This window comes from Tupaia chinensis, unplaced genomic scaffold, assembly GCF_000334495.1.
Source record: "Tupaia chinensis unplaced genomic scaffold, TupChi_1.0 Scaffold145484_1, whole genome shotgun sequence".
In the NCBI taxonomy this organism is placed as follows: domain Eukaryota; kingdom Metazoa; phylum Chordata; class Mammalia; order Scandentia; family Tupaiidae; genus Tupaia; species Tupaia belangeri.
In genome coordinates this window covers 827,398-849,750 of record NW_006205341.1, presented here as the reverse complement: position 1 = coordinate 849,750, position 22,353 = coordinate 827,398, and the positions used below count along the sequence as shown (strand labels likewise).

The following is a 22,353-nucleotide window of genomic DNA, read 5'->3' as shown; positions in this document are numbered from 1 at the left end:
TCCCTGCCATGTCAGGAAGGAAAATGTGCTAGTGGAAGACTCCAAGGAAGGTGACCAATTGTCCCCATTTGCCTGGGATTGGAGTATTTGCCAGGATCAGGGATTTTTGGTGCTAAAACTGAGACAGCCCTATGCCAAAAAGGGTAGGAAGTCCAGGGGGAGAGTAAGAGGCGGCTTGGTGAGAACCGTGGCCAGATCTGGCGAGCAGACGCTGCTGTGCTGCCTGGCGGATGGTAGTACCACAGCCTGGGCATCAGGGAAAACCACGATTACACAGAGATCTCTCTGACGGTATCCAGACAGATACAGCAAGCGCCACATTGCAAAGCGTCTCTTCTCAGATTAGTCATCAACTAATATTTAAAACAAAGGACGAAGGAAACTTACTGTGAAGACGTCATCATCACCAAGCTCCGCTTCATTATGGATGGTGGAAGATGATGTTGTCGAGCCTGAAAAGACAGCAATGTAATAAAAAGTGTTTCCAAAGAGGATAAGTCAAACCCAGTCACTTAAAAAGTCTATTTTCATACAATCACAGTCCATCCCTCTGGCATGTGAGTCACCGGCAAGGAACAAGTTAAGCTGGAATGAAGTACTTTTCATTTATTCCTTTTTAATGGATTCTTCCCAGGATGCTCCTGAAATTAACTCTGCCTACTGTGGTTCCCAATGGACCTCTCGAAATTCTGCACTGGGCTCTAGAAAATGGGCGCATGGAGATGTACCAGAGAGGAGTGAGGGAAGGACCTGCCTGCTCGTCTTTGTGACCTCAAGTTAGAACTTCCAGAATCTCACTGTGTAAACTGGACTTTGTTTCTCTGGTCTTTTTATCTGCCCATGAGGGACTTTTGAAGTAATGGCTATAGAGTCACCTCCAGCTCTGATTTAGACACTGTGCTCTGGATTCCAGGTTGTGGGAGCCACCTTCAAAGCAGACTCCTGGGCAAGGAGGTTTCCTCGCAATCACAGGACAAGGGTGAGTTTTCTTTGCCTTCTCAGGTGAGTTATGGCTATTACTAGAAAATTCATATTCCACCACAGAACAAACTGGACTGTAGAGTTCAATTTACTTACTTGTCCACCTTTTCCTTCATTCTGGTATGCAGATCAGTTTAAATGTCCCACTTTCCCCCCGGTAGCACTGAATGGATCAAGGTAATTGACCAAAACAAAAGCATATTTAAGTTTGTCTAAGTGAAAGATACACCAAAAGGGGAATTTATTCTGCACCTTTTCCTTTCTTGGTTAGGTCTTCTGAAACATGTTTTTAGTACATTGGCGCATGGGGCTGGCAGGTGGGGCGTGGTGGTTAAGGTGCTGGACTCCCTCATAGCTGACGGCAGTACAAGTCCTGGACCTGGTGGCTTGCTTTCTTGCTTCTCCCTTCTCTCATTCTCTCTTTGTCTCCTTGGTTAAATTAAAAACAATAATAATAATAATAGCAAATAAAATTAAATAAAGAAATAATTATTAAAAAGAAAAAGAACACTGGCACAGAGGCAATTCCACATGGGAAGGTTACTGGCCCAAGTCTGGAGATCTCCCTGAGGACACCAGGTACTCATGTCTCCACAGACCCAGGGCTGAGGCCAGGGCTGGGTCGCAGTTTGAAGACCCTGTTGAAGTCCTCGCTCTCTCACTTACAAGAAAAAGAAATAAATAAGCTTTAAAAGAACCGATCAGAAAGGGATGAAAAATACTTAAATTTCCAGTGAGGTGTTGGAAGAGGAAAAACAATTCCACAACACCCTTTGGAATTCTTATTTGGTATTTTAGGATTTTTCTTTACTCTTTAAATTACTCCAGTCAATCAATGTTTAAGGCAAAGTTTAAAAGACAAAATCAAAATCAAATAAGATAAGTTAGGTAAGTGTATATACACACAAAAAAAGGTAAGTGAGAGAATCAAATTTTGTGGTAACTTCAGTGATTAAGTGAACACAATGCAGACGTCTATCAGTAAGATAGGTGCCATTTCCTCTCTAAACTTTTAAAAAGTATATTTAATTACAACATTTTAAATAGTTGCCACTTATGTCAGACCCATCATGTGAGCACGGGCTTTTATTATTTCTTTTTGGCTATCTCATGGGTATTGTTAATGGATTCATGTTCTAGCCAGAACTGTCTTACTACTGATTATGTTAAGTGATTTTTCTTTAAGATTTTCTTTTCTCTCTTCCACCAAATCCATAATGAAAAAAAAGTCTTCAGAACATCATTTTTTTTTTTCTTTTTTACTTATTTACTTTTTGGAGAGATTTTTGCTATTGAATGTGTGCGCTTGCTGGAGAGAGAGAGACATAAAGTGAGAAATCACCCCGCAGGGGGGGTGGTCATGCCACAATCCCTTCTCCTCCATTTCCTCTTGGGATTTTGGGCATGTGTGCACATACACCTGGCCTGAATTTCAACCCACTGGGTCTGGGACTTGAACCGAAGTTGACTATGTGGGAGTCTAGTGCCTTAACCATTATGCCACTTGCTGGCCCCAGAACACCATTTCTTAACAAATAAAACACATTATTTTGTGATTAATTTCACCAAGTTCTGAATTTAACATGCTTTGGGTAGTATTTCTTCACAGGGTCCTGGCTATGGCTTGTGTAATGCTCTAATTTGGTAAGTGCTGAAATGGAGAATTTGTGTGTTTGCTTCTGTGGACAGTAGACAAGCCCATCAAGGGCCCTCCAGACCAGGATCAGATATGCCTACCACTCATCTAACCACAGACCAAGGCCTAACCTCAATGAGGGACCTGGGGTCAGGAGCAGCTATATACCCTGGGTCTCTGATTATAGGAGGACAGTGGGGCAGGCCTGCTGCAGTCTGGGCCAGTCAGAGTCATTCTCTTTTTCTGAGCCCAATGCCATGCCAATAGCCAGGACTAGGTGAACTCTGTCAAATTCATTCACAAAGGAATCCAGAACCTACCTGTTTGTTTTTTCAAAGCAGAGCTAAAAACCAAATGGGATTGTTCCTTACTCTGAAACCAATATCCTTTCCCCTGCAATGTCACTTTAACTACTCTCCTTGGATATTCAAAGTTTTGGCATCCATTGATCTGGCCCTAAACCCTCTTGCAGATAAACCACAAATATATAATGGCAGACTACTGGAATGAAAAATAACTTGGAGCATTTCCATAGATGCATTAAAAATGCAGCGGTGAGTATAATACCTTCTATGAGGTCTTCAATCGCTTTCCTCACTCCCCTGTCAAAGGCTCGTGCATCAGCAGGGCTTTGAAAAGTAAGTCCAAACTTCCTATTATCAACCTTCCAATGATGAAATGTTGGATTGGCTTTGGTGTAGACCAAGTCCTTTCTTACATAGCATTCCAATACCACCTGAAGGATGGAAACATACAGGCTGGTTACTTATGGTATAGCCAAGATGGTATCTGTTCCAGAAGTCATCGCTGGTGGCAACTCATGAAAACTTCCACCAGCAGGTGGAAGAAACCTTTGCTTTTTCACCATTCGATCTTCGTTGACCCAGCCCCCTTGGATCTGCTAATCCCCACTGTCCTGGATGTTCTCCTTTACCACGCTCCTCACTATCTCACTGAATCTTCCTCCACCTGCCTTGACTGTGGGGCACTCAGCTGGGGCCCAAGTCTTGGGTCGTTGTTTGGTTCCAAGCTTACTGATTCTATGAAGGGGTCGTTGTACTGGTGGCTGCTAATCTACCTACCCCTGTCCGAGTGGGTATCTTCCCATGACTCCAAATTCAACAAGTTGAAAAATGAACTAATCGAACCTGCTCTGAAATTTCTGCCACTGGTTTCCCCTCCCTACTTTCCCGTATCTGGCAAAATCAACCCCCCCTCTGCTTATTCTCTCTGGCTCAAAGTCTCTGGGGTGATCCTTGCCTCTGATGTTTTTTCCATATCTTGTATTATCGATCACCAAGTCCATCTCACTTTTCCTTCAACATCTTTTATGTCAACCCCTTCTGGTCACTACCACCTTGATCTGGATCTTTATTAATTTCACATTTTGCTTAGGAGGACAATTTCCACATTTCTAGCACTCCAGTCTCAGAACTGGCTTTAACTGAGCTCTAATTTTGAGTAGTTGAATCTTTTACCTCCAGATCACGACCCTAAGAGAACATAAACATGTCCTGAAAATGCTCAATTCATGAGAAACAGCATTTATTTCCCAGCAGGTTCCCACCATCAGGTTGTACCCATGTATTTGGGCCGGTTCTCCTTGTCACCTTCACTGGTTAGTGTCTGATTTCATTACTACTCTCTAACAGTTTCCTAGGAGTGTATTGTTGCCCTAATGAAATGATAAAATGTCAAGAGGTATTGTAAGTATGTTAAAACTAGCTCAGTGTCTAGCACCAGGGTCTTGCTGACAAAGATACCAGAGTTTAATATAATAAAAGTATTGCAATCACAGGAACAGAAATGCCATTTTTTTATTCATTAAAAAACCCACAGTTACAGTATTAATTCCTAGACCTTCATTATAAAGATCATAGTTTTCCTAAGTTTTAAAAAGAGAATTATTTATTTTATTTATTATTATTATAATTGTTGTTTAAAAAAATTATTTGCTATAGGGCATGTGTGCTCAACAGAGAGAGACAGAGAGAAATTGAGAGAGCAAGCTGCCAGGCCTAGAATTTGAACTGTGGTTGAAGATGTGGACGTCCAGTGTCTTAACCACCATGCCATCTGCTGGCCCTAATTTTGTCAAGTTGTTGTGGGTGTGTGTGTTTTGTTTTTCTTTTAAGAGGTTTTTGCGTCAGGGTGTATGTACTCACGGGAGAGACAGAGACAGATACAGTGAGAGCAAAAGCGAGAAGTCACCCCCCCACGGGAGATGGTCACAACGCAATCCCTTCTCTTCTGTTCTCCTTCTGGGATCTTAGGCACACATGCACATGTGCCTGTGCCTGGTGTGATTTTCAAGCCACCAAGTCCAGGACTCGAACTGCGGTTGGACATGTGGGAGCCTAGCAACAAAACTGCTATGCCATCTGCTGGCCCCCAATTTTGCTAAGTTTTAATAACCTTGCTCTTGTTCTGGCAAAGCTCTGTATTTAACACAATGTGATCTTACTAATTTAGATGAAGTACAGGCCTGCCTAAATCAGGATAAATTTAAATGAGCATGAATTTCAAGAATACATCAAAGCAAAAAGAAATTAAATATTACCTAAAAATATGTCCCCTAGCTTAATAAATAAATGAGAATATTCAAATTGGTATGTCCAATAGCAGTCCCAAGCAGCTTTTACTGCATTGTATTGAAATAGGACACCAGTCCCCTCACACAATTCTATTTATGATTAATTGCTTATTATGGTCATTTCTCCCTAAGAATAGAGCAATGATTAAATGTCAGCCCAGCCCCATTCCAAATTGGGGAAATCCAAAGAACCAAGGATTTAACTAACAAATGTTATCTATTTTAGAATTTAATAGTCCTAATTCCAAGTCTCAAAATAAACTTTTTGTAAAAACAAAGATTCCTAGTTTCCCCATATTTTTAGGGTGGAAAAAAAAATGGCCTTTGATTAGTATTTTTCAGCTTTAAAATTATTCCAAAGGTACGTTTTTGTTTGTTTGTTTGTTTGTTTGTTTGTTTTAGAAAAGTTAAAGTAAACTAAGTCCAGTCACTTAAAGTGAGGGAAGAAATCAAAAACCATCTTGTTATGTCCCTTTCAGCAAAATAAATAACATCATCTTGTTTCTAAGTTTAACAACAAAAATGAAAAAGTTCAGGTGCTTTCATCTTTATAATAGATATAAACCCTTTGGAGAAGTTCTAGGATACACACAATTAGACCTTAACTTAAGTAATTAGAGTCTTGTCGGAGACTCAGGTTCTCTTGTCTGCGTCTGCGTCCAGCCTGCTCTATCTGTTGCTCTGAAGTACATAAAGAAGCTTTGGCGGTGCACAACTGCATCGATGGAAAGAGAAGTGCAATTCCAGCAGCCCCTTCACTTCTGCTGCACATGGAAGGGTGAAGATGTTGCAAGGAAAAGTACTTGCGTGACTGTTTCAGTTGCACGTTGAACTCACTGTTTTTTTCATAGGTCATTACTTTTTCTTGAAGGAAAAGCTAACAGAACAATTGTGGTTGTTCAGACTTGGATATCTGGCAGGTACTTTCTTTAAAATGAATAAAGTGAACCTGTCACTACAAGGAAAATTACTGCAAGTGCTAGTTGCCACTAGTAAAATTTAAAGTTGAAGGAGTGAGCAGATAGTGTGGCGGTTATGTCGCTGGACTTCCACATGGTCAACCTTGGTTCAAGTCCTGGTGGCCTGAAAATCATGCTGGGTGCAGGTGTGTGCGTGCCCAAGATCCCAGGAAGAGAATGAAGTAGAAGGGAATGTAGTGTGGTCACCTCTCTGGAGGGAGTGATTTCTCACTTTCCCTTTCACTGTTTCTGTCTTAGTCTCTCTATCTCTTGGGTGAGTATACACTCTCTAAGGTAAAAACCTCTTTTTCTTTTAAGAATTAAGTTATTTGGGGGCTTGCAGATGGCATGGTGGTTAAGAACGCTGGATTCTCACATGGGTGACTATGGTTACAATCCTGGCATGGTGACTTCCTTTCTCTCTCTTTTTCTCTCTTGTTCCTCTCTGGTCAAATTAAAATAAATAAATAAATAAATGAAGTTAAATGAAATAATTATTTATTTATTTATTTATTTTGCTATAGGGCATGTGTGCTTGCCAGAAAGACAGAGAGAGACAGAGAGACAGAAAGCGAGAAACCACCCCTCCAGAGGGGATGGCCATGTCACAATCCCTTCTCCTCCATTCTCCTCTTGGGATCTTGGGCACACATGCACATGCGCCCAGCGTGAGTTTAAACCACCGGGTCCAGGACTCGAACTGCAGACGACTACATGGGAGTCCAGCAACATAGCCATTATGCCAAGTGCTGGTCTCATGAAATAATTTTTTAAAAATTAAGAAAAAGAATTAAAATTTTATATTTAATTTATTCATTTTCATTATTTTTTTTTTTTGAAGTAGACCAGAGAGAGACACAGAGAGAGAAGGAAAGTGAGAAAGCAAGCTGCCAGGTCCAGGACTTGAACCACAGTCAGTCATGTGGGAGTTCAGCCACCTTAACCACCACACCACCTGCCAGCCCTAAAAACCTCTTAAAAATTTTAAGTGAAAACTAGGATTCTAGACAGTCTCCTAATACTCAGACTTTTCTAATGATATCAGCAACAATATTTAAAAATGTAGGTTTTTGATTTTGTAGAATAAAATGTGTCAACATGTAACTCAGTAAACCAACATTTTCCAGATGATCAATACATGTTGATACAAAATTAGGCACGAATAAAGGAGTCATTCAAAGTAAAAGCCCAGCAGGTGGCTTGGAAGTAAAGGCAGCTGGATCCCACATGGCTGACTGTGCAGATCCAGTCCTGGACTCGGGCTTGAAAATTACATTGGGTGCATATGTGTGTTCCTAAAATCCCGAGAGAGGAATGGAGGAGAAGGGACTGTGGTGTAGCCGGTCCCCCTGGGATGGGAGATGATCCCTTATTTTCCCTTATCCCTCATTTTCCCTTCTCTCTTGAGAGCGCATAAGCCTTATAGCAAAAACAACGACAAAACCAAAAAAAAAAAAAAAAGAAAAAAAGGAAAGATAAATCAGAGAATGATAATGTAATAGAATGTTACATATCTAAGAAACTACTATGAGCTGAGTTCTGGTACTGTACCAAAAGAAAAATATTTATAATGATCTGAAATGTCTATTAAAATACGTTTCCCTTTTCCAATTACACATTAATGTGTGAAACTAAATTCACCTACTTCAACCAAAATAACATATTACAATACATTAAAAGCAGGAGTAGATATTAGAATACATCTATTTTCTACCAATGCAGATATTAAAGAGATTTCTAAAAAAGTAAAGTAATACTACTCTTCTCATGAATTACTTTTATTTTGGAAAATAATTATTAGAATTATTTTTCATTAAAAATGTTATTTGTACTAATAATATTGTTTAACTAAAAGTTTAATATTTTTCAGTTTTAATTTCTAACGTGATAAATATTAGTAGCTATAACTCTCCAAAATAAAAGCTCCTTGAAGTACTCAATGAATATTTTAGAGTATAAAAAATAGATCCTGAGATCAAAAAAAGGTTAAAAGTGTTGTTGTTCGTCAACCTTTGTATATAAGCCTGTCTCTATAGGATGGTGCTTTAGATGTGAACTGCTAGGTAAAGATGTATGCACATTTAAAATTTAAATCCTACTAAACTGCCTTTGAAAAGTTTTTCCAGTTCAAATTCCCACCAAATATTATTTGAGAAACCTCCTTGTCCTGCAATGGGAATGATCAACCTTGTAGATTTTTTGATTCATCTTCATAATATGGTTTCTCACAAGATTTATCTAAGTTGTAAACTGCTTTGATCAATCTAAATTAAGATTCAACTCAGGAACTTTTGATTTACATATAATTTCTCAGGAAAACAGAATTATCCCCAATTTACCAAAAATTACCTGAATAAACTATTTGTGAATGAATGTCTAGAACACAGATTTTTCCCATAGAACAATGGCAGTTACATTCACAGTCCTCAATATTAAAAACAATGACAACAAGTGAAAAAACCTCCCATGACATGCTGAATTCTAGAACTGTGCTACACTGGAAAACCCTTAACAGCACTGTTTCTATCAGAAAGAGTACTTCTTTCCCGAGTTGGAATTTGGAATGCTGGGAATGCAGATGTCATCCATCTAAGGTATCCTAAGAATGATCCCCTTCTCACCATTCCATCAGAGGGGATCCCCTCAACAAGCCACCCCATTTGCAGAGCTCTCATGGACCTCAAGTGGGCAAGGACTACATTGTATTTGGTTGTTGGAAAAGTCATGATGGATTTTTGCATAGAAAAACAGAAAAACACATCATGACTTTTCTGGTGACCCAACAGAAGCTTGAGAGGCCACAGGAAGGACCACTGCATCTCAAAAAGGGTGTGTGTGTGTGTGTGTGTGTGTGTGTGTGGAATAAACAGCAGGAAGGGCTAGATGCCACTGAGTGCAGGAATCCAAAATTCCCCAGAGGGTGAGACAGGCAAAGTGAGGGAAGGAAAGATGGAGAAATACCACCGAATGTCTGCGTGTGTGGTTAAGTACTAGTGGACATAAAGCTCAGAAGTGTGAGGTCAGCTGGTGGCATAGCAGTTAAGGTGCTGGATCCCACATGGCTGATCATGGTTTCAGTCCCAGACCCAGTGGCTTGAAACTCGTGTGTGTATCCAAAATCCTGAGAACAGAATGGAGGAGAACAGATTGCAGCATGGCCATCCACCCTGGGGGTGATTTCTTACTTTCCCTCTCATTGTCTCTCCATGAATGCACACGCCCTATAGCAAAAACCTTTAAAAAAAAAAAAGAAGAAGTGTAGAGTCACAGACTGTAAAGAGATGGGAAGAGGATGGCGAAATCTTATGGAGGAGGGGTGGAGGCTTGCTTCAGGTTAGCGGATCCTTGTACAACAGCAAGGAACAACAGTAGCTTGTCCACAACTCCAAGGGGGCAGGTGGACAGAGGGCTGGGCCACCCTATCAGTGCACAGACTTTGTATGAAGGGACTGGGCCCTGGCTTCCCCAGGAAATGTGGTCTAAAGCTGGCTCCCAATGCCGGCGTGCTGCAGACTGAGTAAATCAACTATGTGGGACACTGAGATCCACCCTCAACACCTGGAGATAAGAAAGTCTTTGTCCTTCAGACATGTTATAGGAATTTACCTGAGGTTATTTACATAAAGGGCTTGGAACAAAATGGTAAAAGTTTGTCATTACTATGTATGAGTCCTGGTAAGACACAAATTAAGGGTCTGTATCAGACAATTTGAAAGGCCATTTTAGGTTGAAATATTTTATGACAAGCCATAGATATGCCAGGAGAAAAATATCTCTAAAAATACACAACCCTTCATATAAATTGCTAACACAAAATAACAATAAAAATAAAATGAGGGGCCAGCCTGGTGCGTGGCAGGTCGAATCCCACAAGGCAAACTGCACGGCTTGAATACTGGACGCAGCAGCTTGAAAAACATGTCAGGTATGTGTACACATGTGCCCAAAATCCCAAGAGGAAAATGAAAGAGAAGAGACTGCAGTGTGGTCATCTCCTTTGGGGGTACTTTTTCACTCCCTCTCTCTCTCTCTCTCTCTGTCTCTCTCTGCCACACGTGCCCTGTAGCAAATTTTAAAGAATAAATAATTAAAAAAAAAAAAAGAAAGTAAGTGAAAAAAATTTCTATCAAAATTTTATACAAAAAAACAACAACTAAAAATGCAAGCCTTAGAATATAAAATACATGGGGGCCAGCACTTGGCGTAATGGCTATATCGCTGGACTCCCATGTAGCCGAATGCAGTTCAAGTCCTGGACCTGGTGGCTTAAACTCACACCAGGTGCTTGTGCGTGTGTGCCCAAGATCCTGAGAGGAGAATGGAGGAGAAGGGATTGCAGCATAGCCATCCCCCCTGGGGGGGTGACTTCTCACCTTCTGTCTCTGTCTTCCTGGCAACGCGTGCACGCACCCTATAGCAAAAACCTCTCAAAACAACAACAACCAAAAAACCCCCAAAAAACCAAAAAACAAAAAAACACCACACTTGTGTGTTTTGAATATCTTGTTATAATGACAGACATCTTAATCAGAGACAAGCAAGCAGGACGACCACACATACTTCTCAGTATCTGAGTTACAGGTGTGCGTGGAGACATTGCTGGAAAGGGAGAGTTAAGCTTTGCAATTTAGCACCAGTTCTAACTTCTGTAGCTTTTGCAAGTTTGAAGTCAGAGAAAGAGGGATTAAAACAAACAAACAAACAACCCCCCCCAAAAAACAAAAAAAACCCAAACCAATAAACAACAACAACAACAACAAAAACAAAGGGAAGAAGGCTGTGATTGAACATAAAGAAATCAGTCATTGCTAAGTTAACCCACGTGTTGTTGTAAGTCTGCCATTACCAGTTTGTCTTTCTGCCGTTCACCGTGGATGAGAAAGCCGCTTCGTCCGTTGCCTTCAGGGTGCATGACCTTACAGACCCCGACACGACTGATCCCGCCTCCTTCCTGTGGGAACCATCCCCCGCTGGAGTCATCTCTGGTCATAACCACAGCCTTGACGCGCACGATATAGCTGTCACTAGAACGACAAGAAGAGTGGGCATGACAATGGTCCGATGCCGTAGAACACGTTTCACAATGCGAGATGACCACTGGCGAGCACTTTCCTGGACCTGTCCAAGGAAAATCTATGCCTGATAGCAACCTTAAAAGGGAACCCATTCCCACTTTCAGGGAAAAAACAAAAAACACGGAAACCCAATACAAAAGTACTTAAAAAAAAGTTTTCAGGACTGTAATGATTACATAGTCCATTGCAGTTTGAGTCCTGATCAGTGACTTAAAACTCACGACAGGGGACCAGCAGTTAGCGTAACGGTTATGTTGCTGGACTCCCGTGTAGTTGACAGCAGTTCGAGTCCCGGACCTGGTGGCTTAAACTCACACCGGGCGCATGTGCGTGCATGCCCGAGATCCCCAGAGGAGAAGGGATTGCGGTGTGGCCATCCCCCCTGCGTGGCCATCCCCTGTTATCTCTCTGTCTTTCTGGCAAGCGCACGTGCCCTATACCAAAAACCTCGCCAAAACAACAACTGCAACAAAAAACAAAACTCACACCAGGCACGTGTGCCTGCGAGCCAGAATCCCAAGAGGAGAATGGAGAAGGGATTGTGGTGTGGGCATCACGGTCCCCATGATTTCTCGCTTCCTGGCTCTCTGTGTCTCTGAGTAATGCATGCACCCTCTAGCAAAAATCTCTCTTAAAAAAAAAGTTTTTGCCATAGAGCATGTGCACCCACCCACTGGAGAGAAAGAGAGGAAGGGAAAGTGAGAAATAACACAGGGGTGTGGGGAGGGGGGGTGGGGAAGGAATGGCCTGGTTGTAATCCCTCTTCCTCCATTCTCTTCCCCGGATTCTGGTTCGGTGTATTTTTCAAGCCACCAGTAGGTCTGAGACTCAATTGCACAGTAAGCCATGTGGGATCCAACTGCCCTAATCACCATGCCACCAGCTGGACCCAAAAGTACATTTCAAAAAAGATACCTAGCATTAAAAAAATACTTGAGAGGTTTTCAAGATGTACCCAGACATAATGTTCTCCAATTTCTGGATACAAGTATTAATAATAAAACAAAGGAGTTGATTTCTAGAATTTGGTATCTATAAATCGAAGAGACGAACCTATTAAGAGTGTAATAAATTTTCAGTTTTCAACCCTGTTAAACGTAGTTTACAATGAATGACCTGAGATTTCACATTTTATAAAGCTAATAATCTTATTTAGCATAATAACAGGACACTCCACTTCCAAATCAACAATTCACCCTGTGATCATTCATATAGGTGGGAAAATATTTCAATTCAAATAACCCTTGATACATTTATAGCCTTTTGTTTATAATTTTACTTTTTCCAGCCCAAACCTTCAGAAATTTCGTAGTAAGTTCTTTTGCACATTTGCTAAAAATCCTTTCTTCTCCAGAGACCAACTCTAGCTTCTTTTCATTCTTCACCACTTTTTTTTTGGAAATTTCTTTGGGTTTTTGGCAAGACCATGAAATTCTCATTTGCTGTTTTCTTTCTTTGGAAAGTATGTTTTACTCATTCAAACATACATTCCCATCTTATACATGCTGGGCAGTGTGCCAGATTATAGGGAAATAACGACGTGAGTAATGTAGACCTCGCCCTCCCACCACACGCACGCGTGCGCGCGCGTGCGCGCGCGTGCGCACACACACACGTTCCTCGGTTGCAAGGAAGACTGTCCGCTGGCCCCAGTGCTAAGAGTCTGAAGGAATGGCCTGGTTGTAATCCCTCTTCCTCCATTCTCTTCCCCGGATTCTGGTTCGGTGTATTTTTCAAGCCACCAGTAGGTCTGAGACTCAATTGCACAGTAAGCCATGTGGGATCCAACTGCCCTAATCACCATGCCACCAGCTGGACCCAAAAGTACATTTCAAAAAAGATACCTAGCATTAAAAAAATACTTGAGAGGTTTTCAAGATGTACCCAGACATAATGTTCTCCAATTTCTGGATACAAGTATTAATAATAAAACAAAGGAGTTGATTTCTAGAATTTGGTATCTATAAATCGAAGAGACGAACCTATTAAGAGTGTAATAAATTTTCAGTTTTCAACCCTGTTAAACGTAGTTTACAATGAATGACCTGAGATTTCACATTTTATAAAGCTAATAATCTTATTTAGCATAATAACAGGACACTCCACTTCCAAATCAACAATTCACCCTGTGATCATTCATATAGGTGGGAAAATATTTCAATTCAAATAACCCTTGATACATTTATAGCCTTTTGTTTATAATTTTACTTTTTCCAGCCCAAACCTTCAGAAATTTCGTAGTAAGTTCTTTTGCACATTTGCTAAAAATCCTTTCTTCTCCAGAGACCAACTCTAGCTTCTTTTCATTCTTCACCACTTTTTTTTTGGAAATTTCTTTGGGTTTTTGGCAAGACCATGAAATTCTCATTTGCTGTTTTCTTTCTTTGGAAAGTATGTTTTACTCATTCAAACATACATTCCCATCTTATACATGCTGGGCAGTGTGCCAGATTATAGGGAAATAACGACGTGAGTAATGTAGACCTCGCCCTCCCACCACACGCACGCGTGCGCGCGCGTGCGCGCGCGTGCGCACACACACACGTTCCTCGGTTGCAAGGAAGACTGTCCGCTGGCCCCAGTGCTCAGAGTCTGGTCACTACAATCGCTGGAGACAGACCATGGGGCATCCCTCTGTCTCCTGTTCCTGCTCACCTCAGTCACCTCTAAAGACAAAGCCACGCAGATTTTCCATGATCCCCCATGGTCATCCTCTGCTGTGGCCCAATACCCATTTCTGTTGCTCCCCCCTCAATTCAAGGTCCAAGAGCCCCCTTACTTCCTTTTCCTTTCCTTTGACCATTTCTTTCACTTTAAAAACTTGCAGTAAAATATACATGGCATAAAATCTACCATTTTAGCTATGTGTTAAAGCTTCTTTCTTCTATAAGCAAAAGAGACAAACAAGAGAGAGGAAGTGGCACCCCCAATAAGACCCCAGATCCTGTGCTGTACTTCCCGCTTCAGCCACCCCCAGGTCGTGGGCATGTGTGTGCCTGGCAACTCCGGGTGTGAGCTCAGAACCTCCCCACAGGGATCAGCTGGCACAGCATCCGTTTTACCGCTGCACCACTGTCTCGCCCATCTTTCACCATGTAAAAGCGTACAGGTCAGTGGCATCAACGGCATTCTGCAACCATCGCCACCACCCATCGCTGGGCGTTTTGCATCATCACCACCTGAGACTCTGCACTTAGCAAGCACTGGCTCCCCATTCTCTCTGCCTGCCCCACCTCCAGGCAGCCATCGTCCTCCGGTCTGCCCCCATGAATTTAATTCCTGTAACTTCCTTTCACCTTCCTAACCTAAATAAAAAATGTGCTCCCTGCCCTGTGGCAGGTTAGAAAAATAATAATAAATAAAATTAAATAAACAATTCTTAAAAAACAAAAGTGGGTCAAGCAGATGGCATAATGGTTACACGTTGCTGGACTCCCACGTAGTCGACCACAGTCTGAGTCCTGGACCTGGTGACTTACAACTTTCACCAGGTGCGTGTACATGTGTGTGTCCAAGATCCTGAGAGGAGAATGGAGAAAAAGGGATTGAGGTGTGGCCACTCCCCCCACATGGAGGTGACTTTTTGCTTTCTGTCTCTACATGCCTCTCTTTCTCTCTGGCGAGTGCACATACCCCATAGCAAAAACTGCTCTTTTTAAAAAACAAACAAACAAACAAAAACCACGGTGCTCAGACTGAGCCTCTGTGGCTCAGTTCACACACCACCCCCCAGGGAGCCTAGAGTGGGTACTTGCCTCTGCTGTAGGCCTCTCCCCCCCACCCCCAGCTCCTCTAAGCTCTCACTCCTGACCGTGCCTCCCACAACCCTTCTTCAAATCCTCCCCAGCCCTGCTTCCTCACTCCTTGAACTGCCAGCAACTGTCATGAGCCCTGACAAGATTCCTGGTCATATCATTATTAACTCTGAGGATGTTCCCAATTCCCTGATCTCACAGTGTCTGAAACCCTTCCCCACCCAACCTCCGCCATCACACACAGCCTACTCACGCCTTGTCAACAATACCTGCACCCGTTCAAACCTGGGCTCATTAAGCACCCTCTCTCCCACTACCAGCTCGGAACGCGCAGCTCCTTCCCTTCAGAGTCCCGTAATTCTCCGTAGGACCAATGCATCGTTCTACCACTTTTACCCTGTCCCCACCCCACTCCAGTTCTCATCTGATTCTGCACACAACTTAAGTACCATGTCTAGCCCAACAACTTTGCACGTGACCCTGGCATTGGCCCTGGCTTTCTTCAGTGCGACTGCCTGTCACAGCCCCAGCCATGCAAATCTTGTCATATTCCTACTCCGTGCCCCCACGCAGGGTGTTGGACGTGGCTGAAGGGAAAAACCCCACACTTTACTCGGCTCATAGGCCTCATTCTACAGTCACGGTCACTACCCTAAGTGGGTCCTTAAACGCCAGCCAGCATCATGCTCCAGTTCCCTGGTCTGTCGTCAAGGGGCCTGTGTCATTCGGCCTCTTACCTCCTCACTCTCACATGATGGATGGGCTTGCTCTAATTCTACTGAGAAAATAGCCACACGCAGCAGAGACCTTGCGCCTGCACCCGCTGCCGGGCCTGCTACTCTGTACCCGCGCTTGCTATTTTTCCTCCTTAAAACTCGGCTCTCCACTCACCTCCCCACACACCAACTTAGGCTCATTCTTGTATTCCATTCAGGTCTCTCTGGCCAGGGTGATGTCAGAGAAGACATCCCTGTCCACTCTATATAAAGCAGTCCAGACTCCACCATCCCTCTTTCTCTCTCTCTTTTTAAACATTTTTGCTAGTGAGGACTGGCAGGCGGCATGGTGGTTAAAGGTGCTGGATTCTCACATGGCCAACTGAGGTTCAAGTCCTGGACCTGGCGGCTTGATTTCGTACTCCCCCCCGCCCCATCTCTGTCTGCTCAAATTAAAAACATGCAAACGAACGTGATTAAATAAATAAATAATTCTTTTTTTTTTCCCCCTTTTTTTGGAGAGGATTTTGCTATAGGGCACGTGTGCTCACCAGACAGAGACAGAGAGACAGAAAGCGAGAAATCACCGCCCAGGGGGGATGGCCACGCCGCAATCCCTTCTCCTCCATTCTCCTCTTGGGATCCTGGGCATGCACGCATACGCACCCGGCGTGAGTTTAAGCCACAGGGTCCGGGACTCCAACCGTGGTTGACTACGTGGGAGTCCAGCAACATAGCCATTACGCTAATTGCTGGTCCCAATAAATAATTCTTAAAAAAAGATTTTTTTTTTTTGCTACAGGGTTTGTACACTCAGTGAAAAAGAGAGAGGGAGAGAGAGAGAGAATCCCCTATGACAGATGGTCACACCGCAAACTCTTCTTTTCTATTTATCCTTTCAGGATTTGGGGGCATGCAGGAACACAGTCATGTTTTCAAGCCTCCAGGTCCAGACCCATGCAGTCAGCTGTGCGGGATCTAGCTGCCTTACCCACCACACCACCGGTTGGCCCTCCATCCCTCTTGAACCTTCTAACCTTCTCACCCTGCTTTGTCTTTCTACATGCTTCTAAATCAATGGGATGTCAACGTCACAAGAGCAGGGACTTCGCTCTTTTTGTTCACTGCTTTGGGTCATCAGAAAAGTCATGATGTATTTTTCTCTCTTCCTATGTAAAAATGAGTCATGACTTTTCTGATGACCCAATATATCCCTAGAGTCTAGAATGTCTGATATGTAGGCTGTGGAAAAAGTAGGTTAAATATACAACACAAAAACGTTTTATAAGAAAAGTATTTGTAGGGCTGGCAGCACCATGGCACAGTTGTTTAAGCAGTGTGCACAGGGAGCTGGTCCCGACCCCTCTGCTTCCGGACCACACGGGCTAATAACCAGCCTTTGCTCTTTTTTCTGTTGTTGTTTTAAAGGAATTCTCTTTCTTTCTTTCTTTCTTTCTTTCTTTCTTTCTTTCTTTCCCTCCCTCCTTTCCTCTCTCCCTCCCTCCCTCCCTTCCTTTCTCCCTTCCTTTCTCTCTCTCTCTCACTTCCTCTCTCTCTCACTTTCACCCTCTGTCTCTCTCCCTCCCTCCCTCCCTCCCTCCCTCCTTTCCTCTCTCCCTCTCTCCCTCTCTTTCTTTCTTTCTTTCTTTCTTTCTCTCTCTCTCTCTCTCTCTCTTTCTTTCTATCTTTCACCAGAGAGGGACAGAGTGAAAGAGAGAGAGTGAGAAAGCATGCCGCTCTGGGGACTTGAACCACAATCAGCCATGTGGGAGTCCAGGGCCGTTAACTACCATGCCACCTGCCAGCCCCTATGGCCTTTGCTCTTCAGCATCCGATTCCTCGGGTGACATGCCTTCTCAAGAGCAGATCTCTCTGTGACGGGGTGTGTGTGTGGGTGGCTGGGGAGGTTCGGTGGGGGTGGCGGGAGCAGAGGCCTCCCTCCATCTCCTCCGACAACGCCGCCGACAGTCAGCATTAATAGAGGCATCTGGCTGCTTAACACAGGCAGGGGCTAAAGTGCTGCGCTAAAAGCTGCGAGGGCTGTCTGGCTCATCCAGCTGCATGGCCGCGTGCCAGTCACTTCCTATCTGTGCTGCACACAGCTCAGGCCCCTCACCCCACCCAGAGCAGAAACGACAATGAACTCTGCTCCCCAAAAGGTATACAGGAGGAACACTCCCTTCCTACCTTCCCTCCCCCTTTCTGGGAAGAATTAAATAACATCTGTTTAAAACAGATGCGGGGGACTTGGGGGAGGTGGGACAGGAAGGGCAGATTCGTTTTCTTAATTTGCACGAGGAAAATGCCTCTGGTATGCCTTAGGAAACAAATTTCAAAACATGTTATCCTTGTCAAAAATAACAACAAGATCAAAACAAAAACAAAAACAAAGCTTCTGAAATTGGTAACTGATACACCAGCGTAGTAGTAAGGACCTGGTGAGGTTAGGTGTGGGTCCAAACACCGAGTGGAGCCCTTGCACCTGAACTTGAGCAACGGCTCTGAAGATCCCTGTCACTGACTACCACCAGCCAAACAATAAAACCCGAACCATATTCTTTAGGTGTGCTATGACTGAAATGAGCTGGACTGGGAACCTTCAGTTCAATGCGTGTGTTCCCAACATGTGGACTTATTTGTACAAGGATGACTTTCTGTCCTGTGATTGCTCGATGTGCAGAAGAGGCAGGCGACGTCCTATGGTAGGATAGAAAGGCAAAGAGAGAGCAATTTCAAAACTAGGTTAGTATCCTCAAATACAAGTTTTAGATCTCGGGCGTTTATGTTCTCCATGGCTGTCTGGGCCACATTACGGAGTAAACAAAGGAGCTGCAGGAAAGGTGACCAGAAGGCAGCACCGGGTGGTGCAGACTGTGTGCTCCGAGGCAGACGGGTCAGGAGGGCGTGGCCTTCTCAGTGGCTCAAGAACCAAACCTTTCTGAGCTTCAGATTCCGCCTTTCCAAAATGAAGGGAGGATCTATCCTGCTGGGTAAAAGCAGGGACTGAGGTCACCAAATCCAGAGGAGTTTGATAAGCTGCAGGCATCATTATTTTTGCTGAAAGGCTGGCTTTGATGACAAAAACAGGTCCTTCAAACACCAGCAACACTGTTGTCACGGGGGAGTGGCTTTCGGAACCGCCCGCCCTGTGCTCTTGGCAGTGACTGAAGGGGCAGGGGAGCTGTCAGACCCCGACAGTGGGAGAAAACGTGAAACGGACCTCCAGCAGTGATCAACAGAAGTTGGATTTACGAATTATTCACCTGTGGAGGAGAGTAATTCTAGTCTGGATTCAGCCCTCTGCTCCTGCCCCTCAGCCCTGAGTTTCTTTCAGGGATGGAGACAGGAACTTTGACATCCCCCATAAATACTTCCCTCATCATCGCCAGCCCTTATCTGATTACAGGGCTCTTTTATCGCTCCATTAGGCTAAACATTAGATTCACTTCCTCTCAGCTCTTTTGCACTCTTTTCTCCACTTCACCAGACCTTGAGAGGGTCTAGGCAAGGCCCCAGTCTCTCCAGCCCAACTCCCAGATGCCAGCAGTGCCACATATAACAGCAGCTTCTCCCAGGAAGTCAGGCACACTCACTTTATTGTAACCTCCCCTACCTTCCAGTCCTCTGCATGCCTACAGATCATAAAGGCTCTTTGATTTCATCAGACTATGTCTGTGGAGAAGACTGTGTGTGTATAAACTGCATGTGGGTAGGAAATGCTAGTGGTCTTTAAAAAAAATCAAAATATTTCAGCAGAATTAAATCTGTTGAGAAGCCAAAGGAATTGTTCATGTTAAGCTGGGTGGTGGTTTTGTGGGTGTTCATTTTAAATATCAACTACTAAAGAGAATTATTTAAGCACCAATTGTCCTAGTTTTAGACCTTTATAGACTCTGAACTTTATGGGCAAGGAAAAGTTATACATACTTGTAGTGTTTTTCTGTTGTTGTTTTTTTTTTCTTTTTAGTTTTTGCTATAGGATGCATGTGCTAATTGGAGAGAGAGATGGAAAATGAAAAATCACCCCCCCACCCCAGGAGGGATGGCCATGCTGCAGTCCCTTCTCCATTCTTCTACTGGGATTTTAGGCATGCACACACATGTGCCCAACATAATTTTCTTTCTTTTGTCTTTTTTTGGTTGGAGAGGATTCTTTTTTTTTTTTTTTTTTTGCTATAGAGCACGTGTGCTCGCCAGAAAGACAGAGACAGAGAGACAGAAAGTGAGAAATCACCCCAGGGGGGATGGCCACACTGCAATCCCTTCTCCTCCATTCTCCTCTCGGGATCTTGGGCATGCACGCACATGTGCCGAGTGTGAGTTTAAGCCACTGAGTCCGGGACTCGAACCACGGTCGACTACATGGGAGTTCAGCAACATAGCCATTATGTTAACTGCTGGTCCCTGCCCAACATGACTTTGAAGCCGCTGGTCTGGGACTCAAAATGTGGTCGGCCATGTGGGACTCCAGTGCCTTAACCACACCATCTGCTGGCCTCTCCTGTTGTTTATAGGCCAGAAGGTACGTGCACTCACCAGGGCAGAGAGAGAGAGAGAGAGAGAGAGAATAAGCATCCCAGAGTAGGGTGTGGTTACTCGGCAATCTCTTCTCCATTTCTCTCTCCTATTGAGATTTTGAGCACGCACCCACACAGGCCTGGTGTGTTTTTGAAGCTGCCAGAGCTGAGGTTCAAAACTTGCTGTTGCCCCTGTGGGCTCTGGCTTCTGTAACCACTAGGCCATGGAGTCAACCCCAAAGTCTAGTTTTACGCACGGTGGAAACATGATTTCCTATCACTAAATGTAGAATACTTGCTCATAGAAAATAAGAGTTTCTATTAACTACTAAAATACGTGCTGTTTGTAAGGTTAGATTAGGCCATGATAGAAAACAGTGGTAAGAAAAACTCACTAATTCCCACGGTAGAAAGACCTGCTTGCAAAGATGCTAGGCCTGGCAGTGGCCGACTCTGCCTGGCAGAGGCACCTGTTTTCTCAAGCACCACCGAGGAGGCATTGTGAAGCACAGAAAACAGTTTCTGCACACTAAACATTTGCTTCATAAAGAAAATTAGTTTGCATGATATTTGTGTTGGGGAAGATGGAAAGTAGGATAACATCACTTAAGAAAAAACTTTCCCAAAGTCATTTAACATCAGCGAAATCAGCCACGAATACACTCAGCAGAAAGTCGTCTTCAAAACTGCCCTACTCCGGTGCCCGCCAGTATAGGAGTCATGTCCTTGAGCAGGTAGTAACGCTTTCATTTGAGCTCACAGTACCAGGGCACTATGCTACAGAATACAGAAGGAAGCAGGCTCTTCAGTCCAATCTCCATCCTGACGGTGCTTTTCTGAGATGTTGCAGCTAATCTTGCCTCCATAGAGTAACTCCCCCAGGATTCCAAATAGCTTGGATAGGTTTTATCTTCATTATCAATTTATAATCCAATATCTTACATGGTTCCTAAAAGGTGGTGGTGGGAGTGTGTGGGGGGGCAGTCCTTGCCTTAGAAGGACTAGGAATATAACCTTTGTCCAGGGACCAATTAGGCTGAAAGCCAGGGGTCCTGCTTATAATGTGGGAGTTCTAGAGGAGGTGTGAATACATTTTTTCCCCCTTTCATTCTGTATTGGGCTCAGAATCTACAAGTGAAACCACAAGAAAAGGTTTTAGGAATTCCCACTGTCATCTTACACCAGGGGCCAGTAAGTTCTGCTGGCCTGCGAGGTCACTAGCACCCTCTGTGTCTAAATTCCACCCTCTCCTGGAGGGGAGGTGTGGGCATGTCTACCCTCACTGTCCCAGGCCTCAGATGAGCCCACGTCATTGCTGTGGATGCTACCTAGCTACATTGGAGCATAAAAACAAACCACTCACCCACACATTTTTTCTAGGCCATGTATTAGAAGGCGCTGTCTTCTCTATTATCATAAAGGCCACTTGAAGCGTAATTCATATTGAGAATATGAATGCTTACTAAATTTAATAATTTGCAAATCATCCTATAGATCCAATTTAGCATGTCAAAATTTATTACATGAACCTCTAGTATTTTAATTTTCCTATTGAAATTTCAATTAAAAATGCACCTTTTTGTTTTTAAAGAATCATGCATTTAATTTGATTATTATTATTTAATTTGCCATAGGACATGTGTGCTTACCAGAGAGAGAGAGAGAGAGAGAGAGAGAGAGAAAGAGAGAGAGAGAAAGTGAGAAAGTAAGCTGCCAGATACAGGACTCAAACTGCAGTTGGTCATGTGGGAATCTAGCGCCTTAACCACCATGCCACCTGCTGGCCCCCAAATACTCCTTTTTAATAAGCTGTGAACATCTGTTTTTATAAGGTAGGGATTCTGATTTCAAATATTAGAGTACTTCAAAAAGTCTGTGGGAACAATGGAAAGAAAGCACAGGCTTATCTTTTTAATTTTTTTTGGAGAGGTTTTTGGTATACGGTGCGTGCGCTCGTCAGACAGAGTGATAGAGAGACAGAAAGCGAGAAATCACCCCCCCAGGGGGGATGGCCACACCACAATCCCTTCTCCATCCTCCTCTCTGGATCTTGGGCACACATGCCCGGGATGAGTTTTAAGCCACCGGGTCCAGGACATGAACTGCGATTGACTACATGGG

The 22,353-nt window shown here is 43.6% G+C and overlaps 1 protein-coding gene across 3 annotated transcripts in view; it reads right to left on the bottom strand.

Annotated features, from left to right (window-relative positions):
* SPRED2 (sprouty related EVH1 domain containing 2) overlaps nucleotides 1-22,353 on the bottom strand; it is a 155,722-nt gene that overhangs the window by 26,170 nt on the left and 107,199 nt on the right. For all 3 annotated transcript variants that reach the window (XM_006168040.3, XM_006168041.3, XM_027768092.1), the window contains exons 2-4: nucleotides 11,016-11,193; nucleotides 3,185-3,353; nucleotides 388-452 (exon numbers count right to left, since the gene is read on the bottom strand). In XM_006168040.3, coding sequence (XP_006168102.1) covers nucleotides 388-452; nucleotides 3,185-3,353; nucleotides 11,016-11,193 — 412 coding nt within the window. The remainder of the gene's footprint in view (nucleotides 1-387; nucleotides 453-3,184; nucleotides 3,354-11,015; nucleotides 11,194-22,353) is intronic.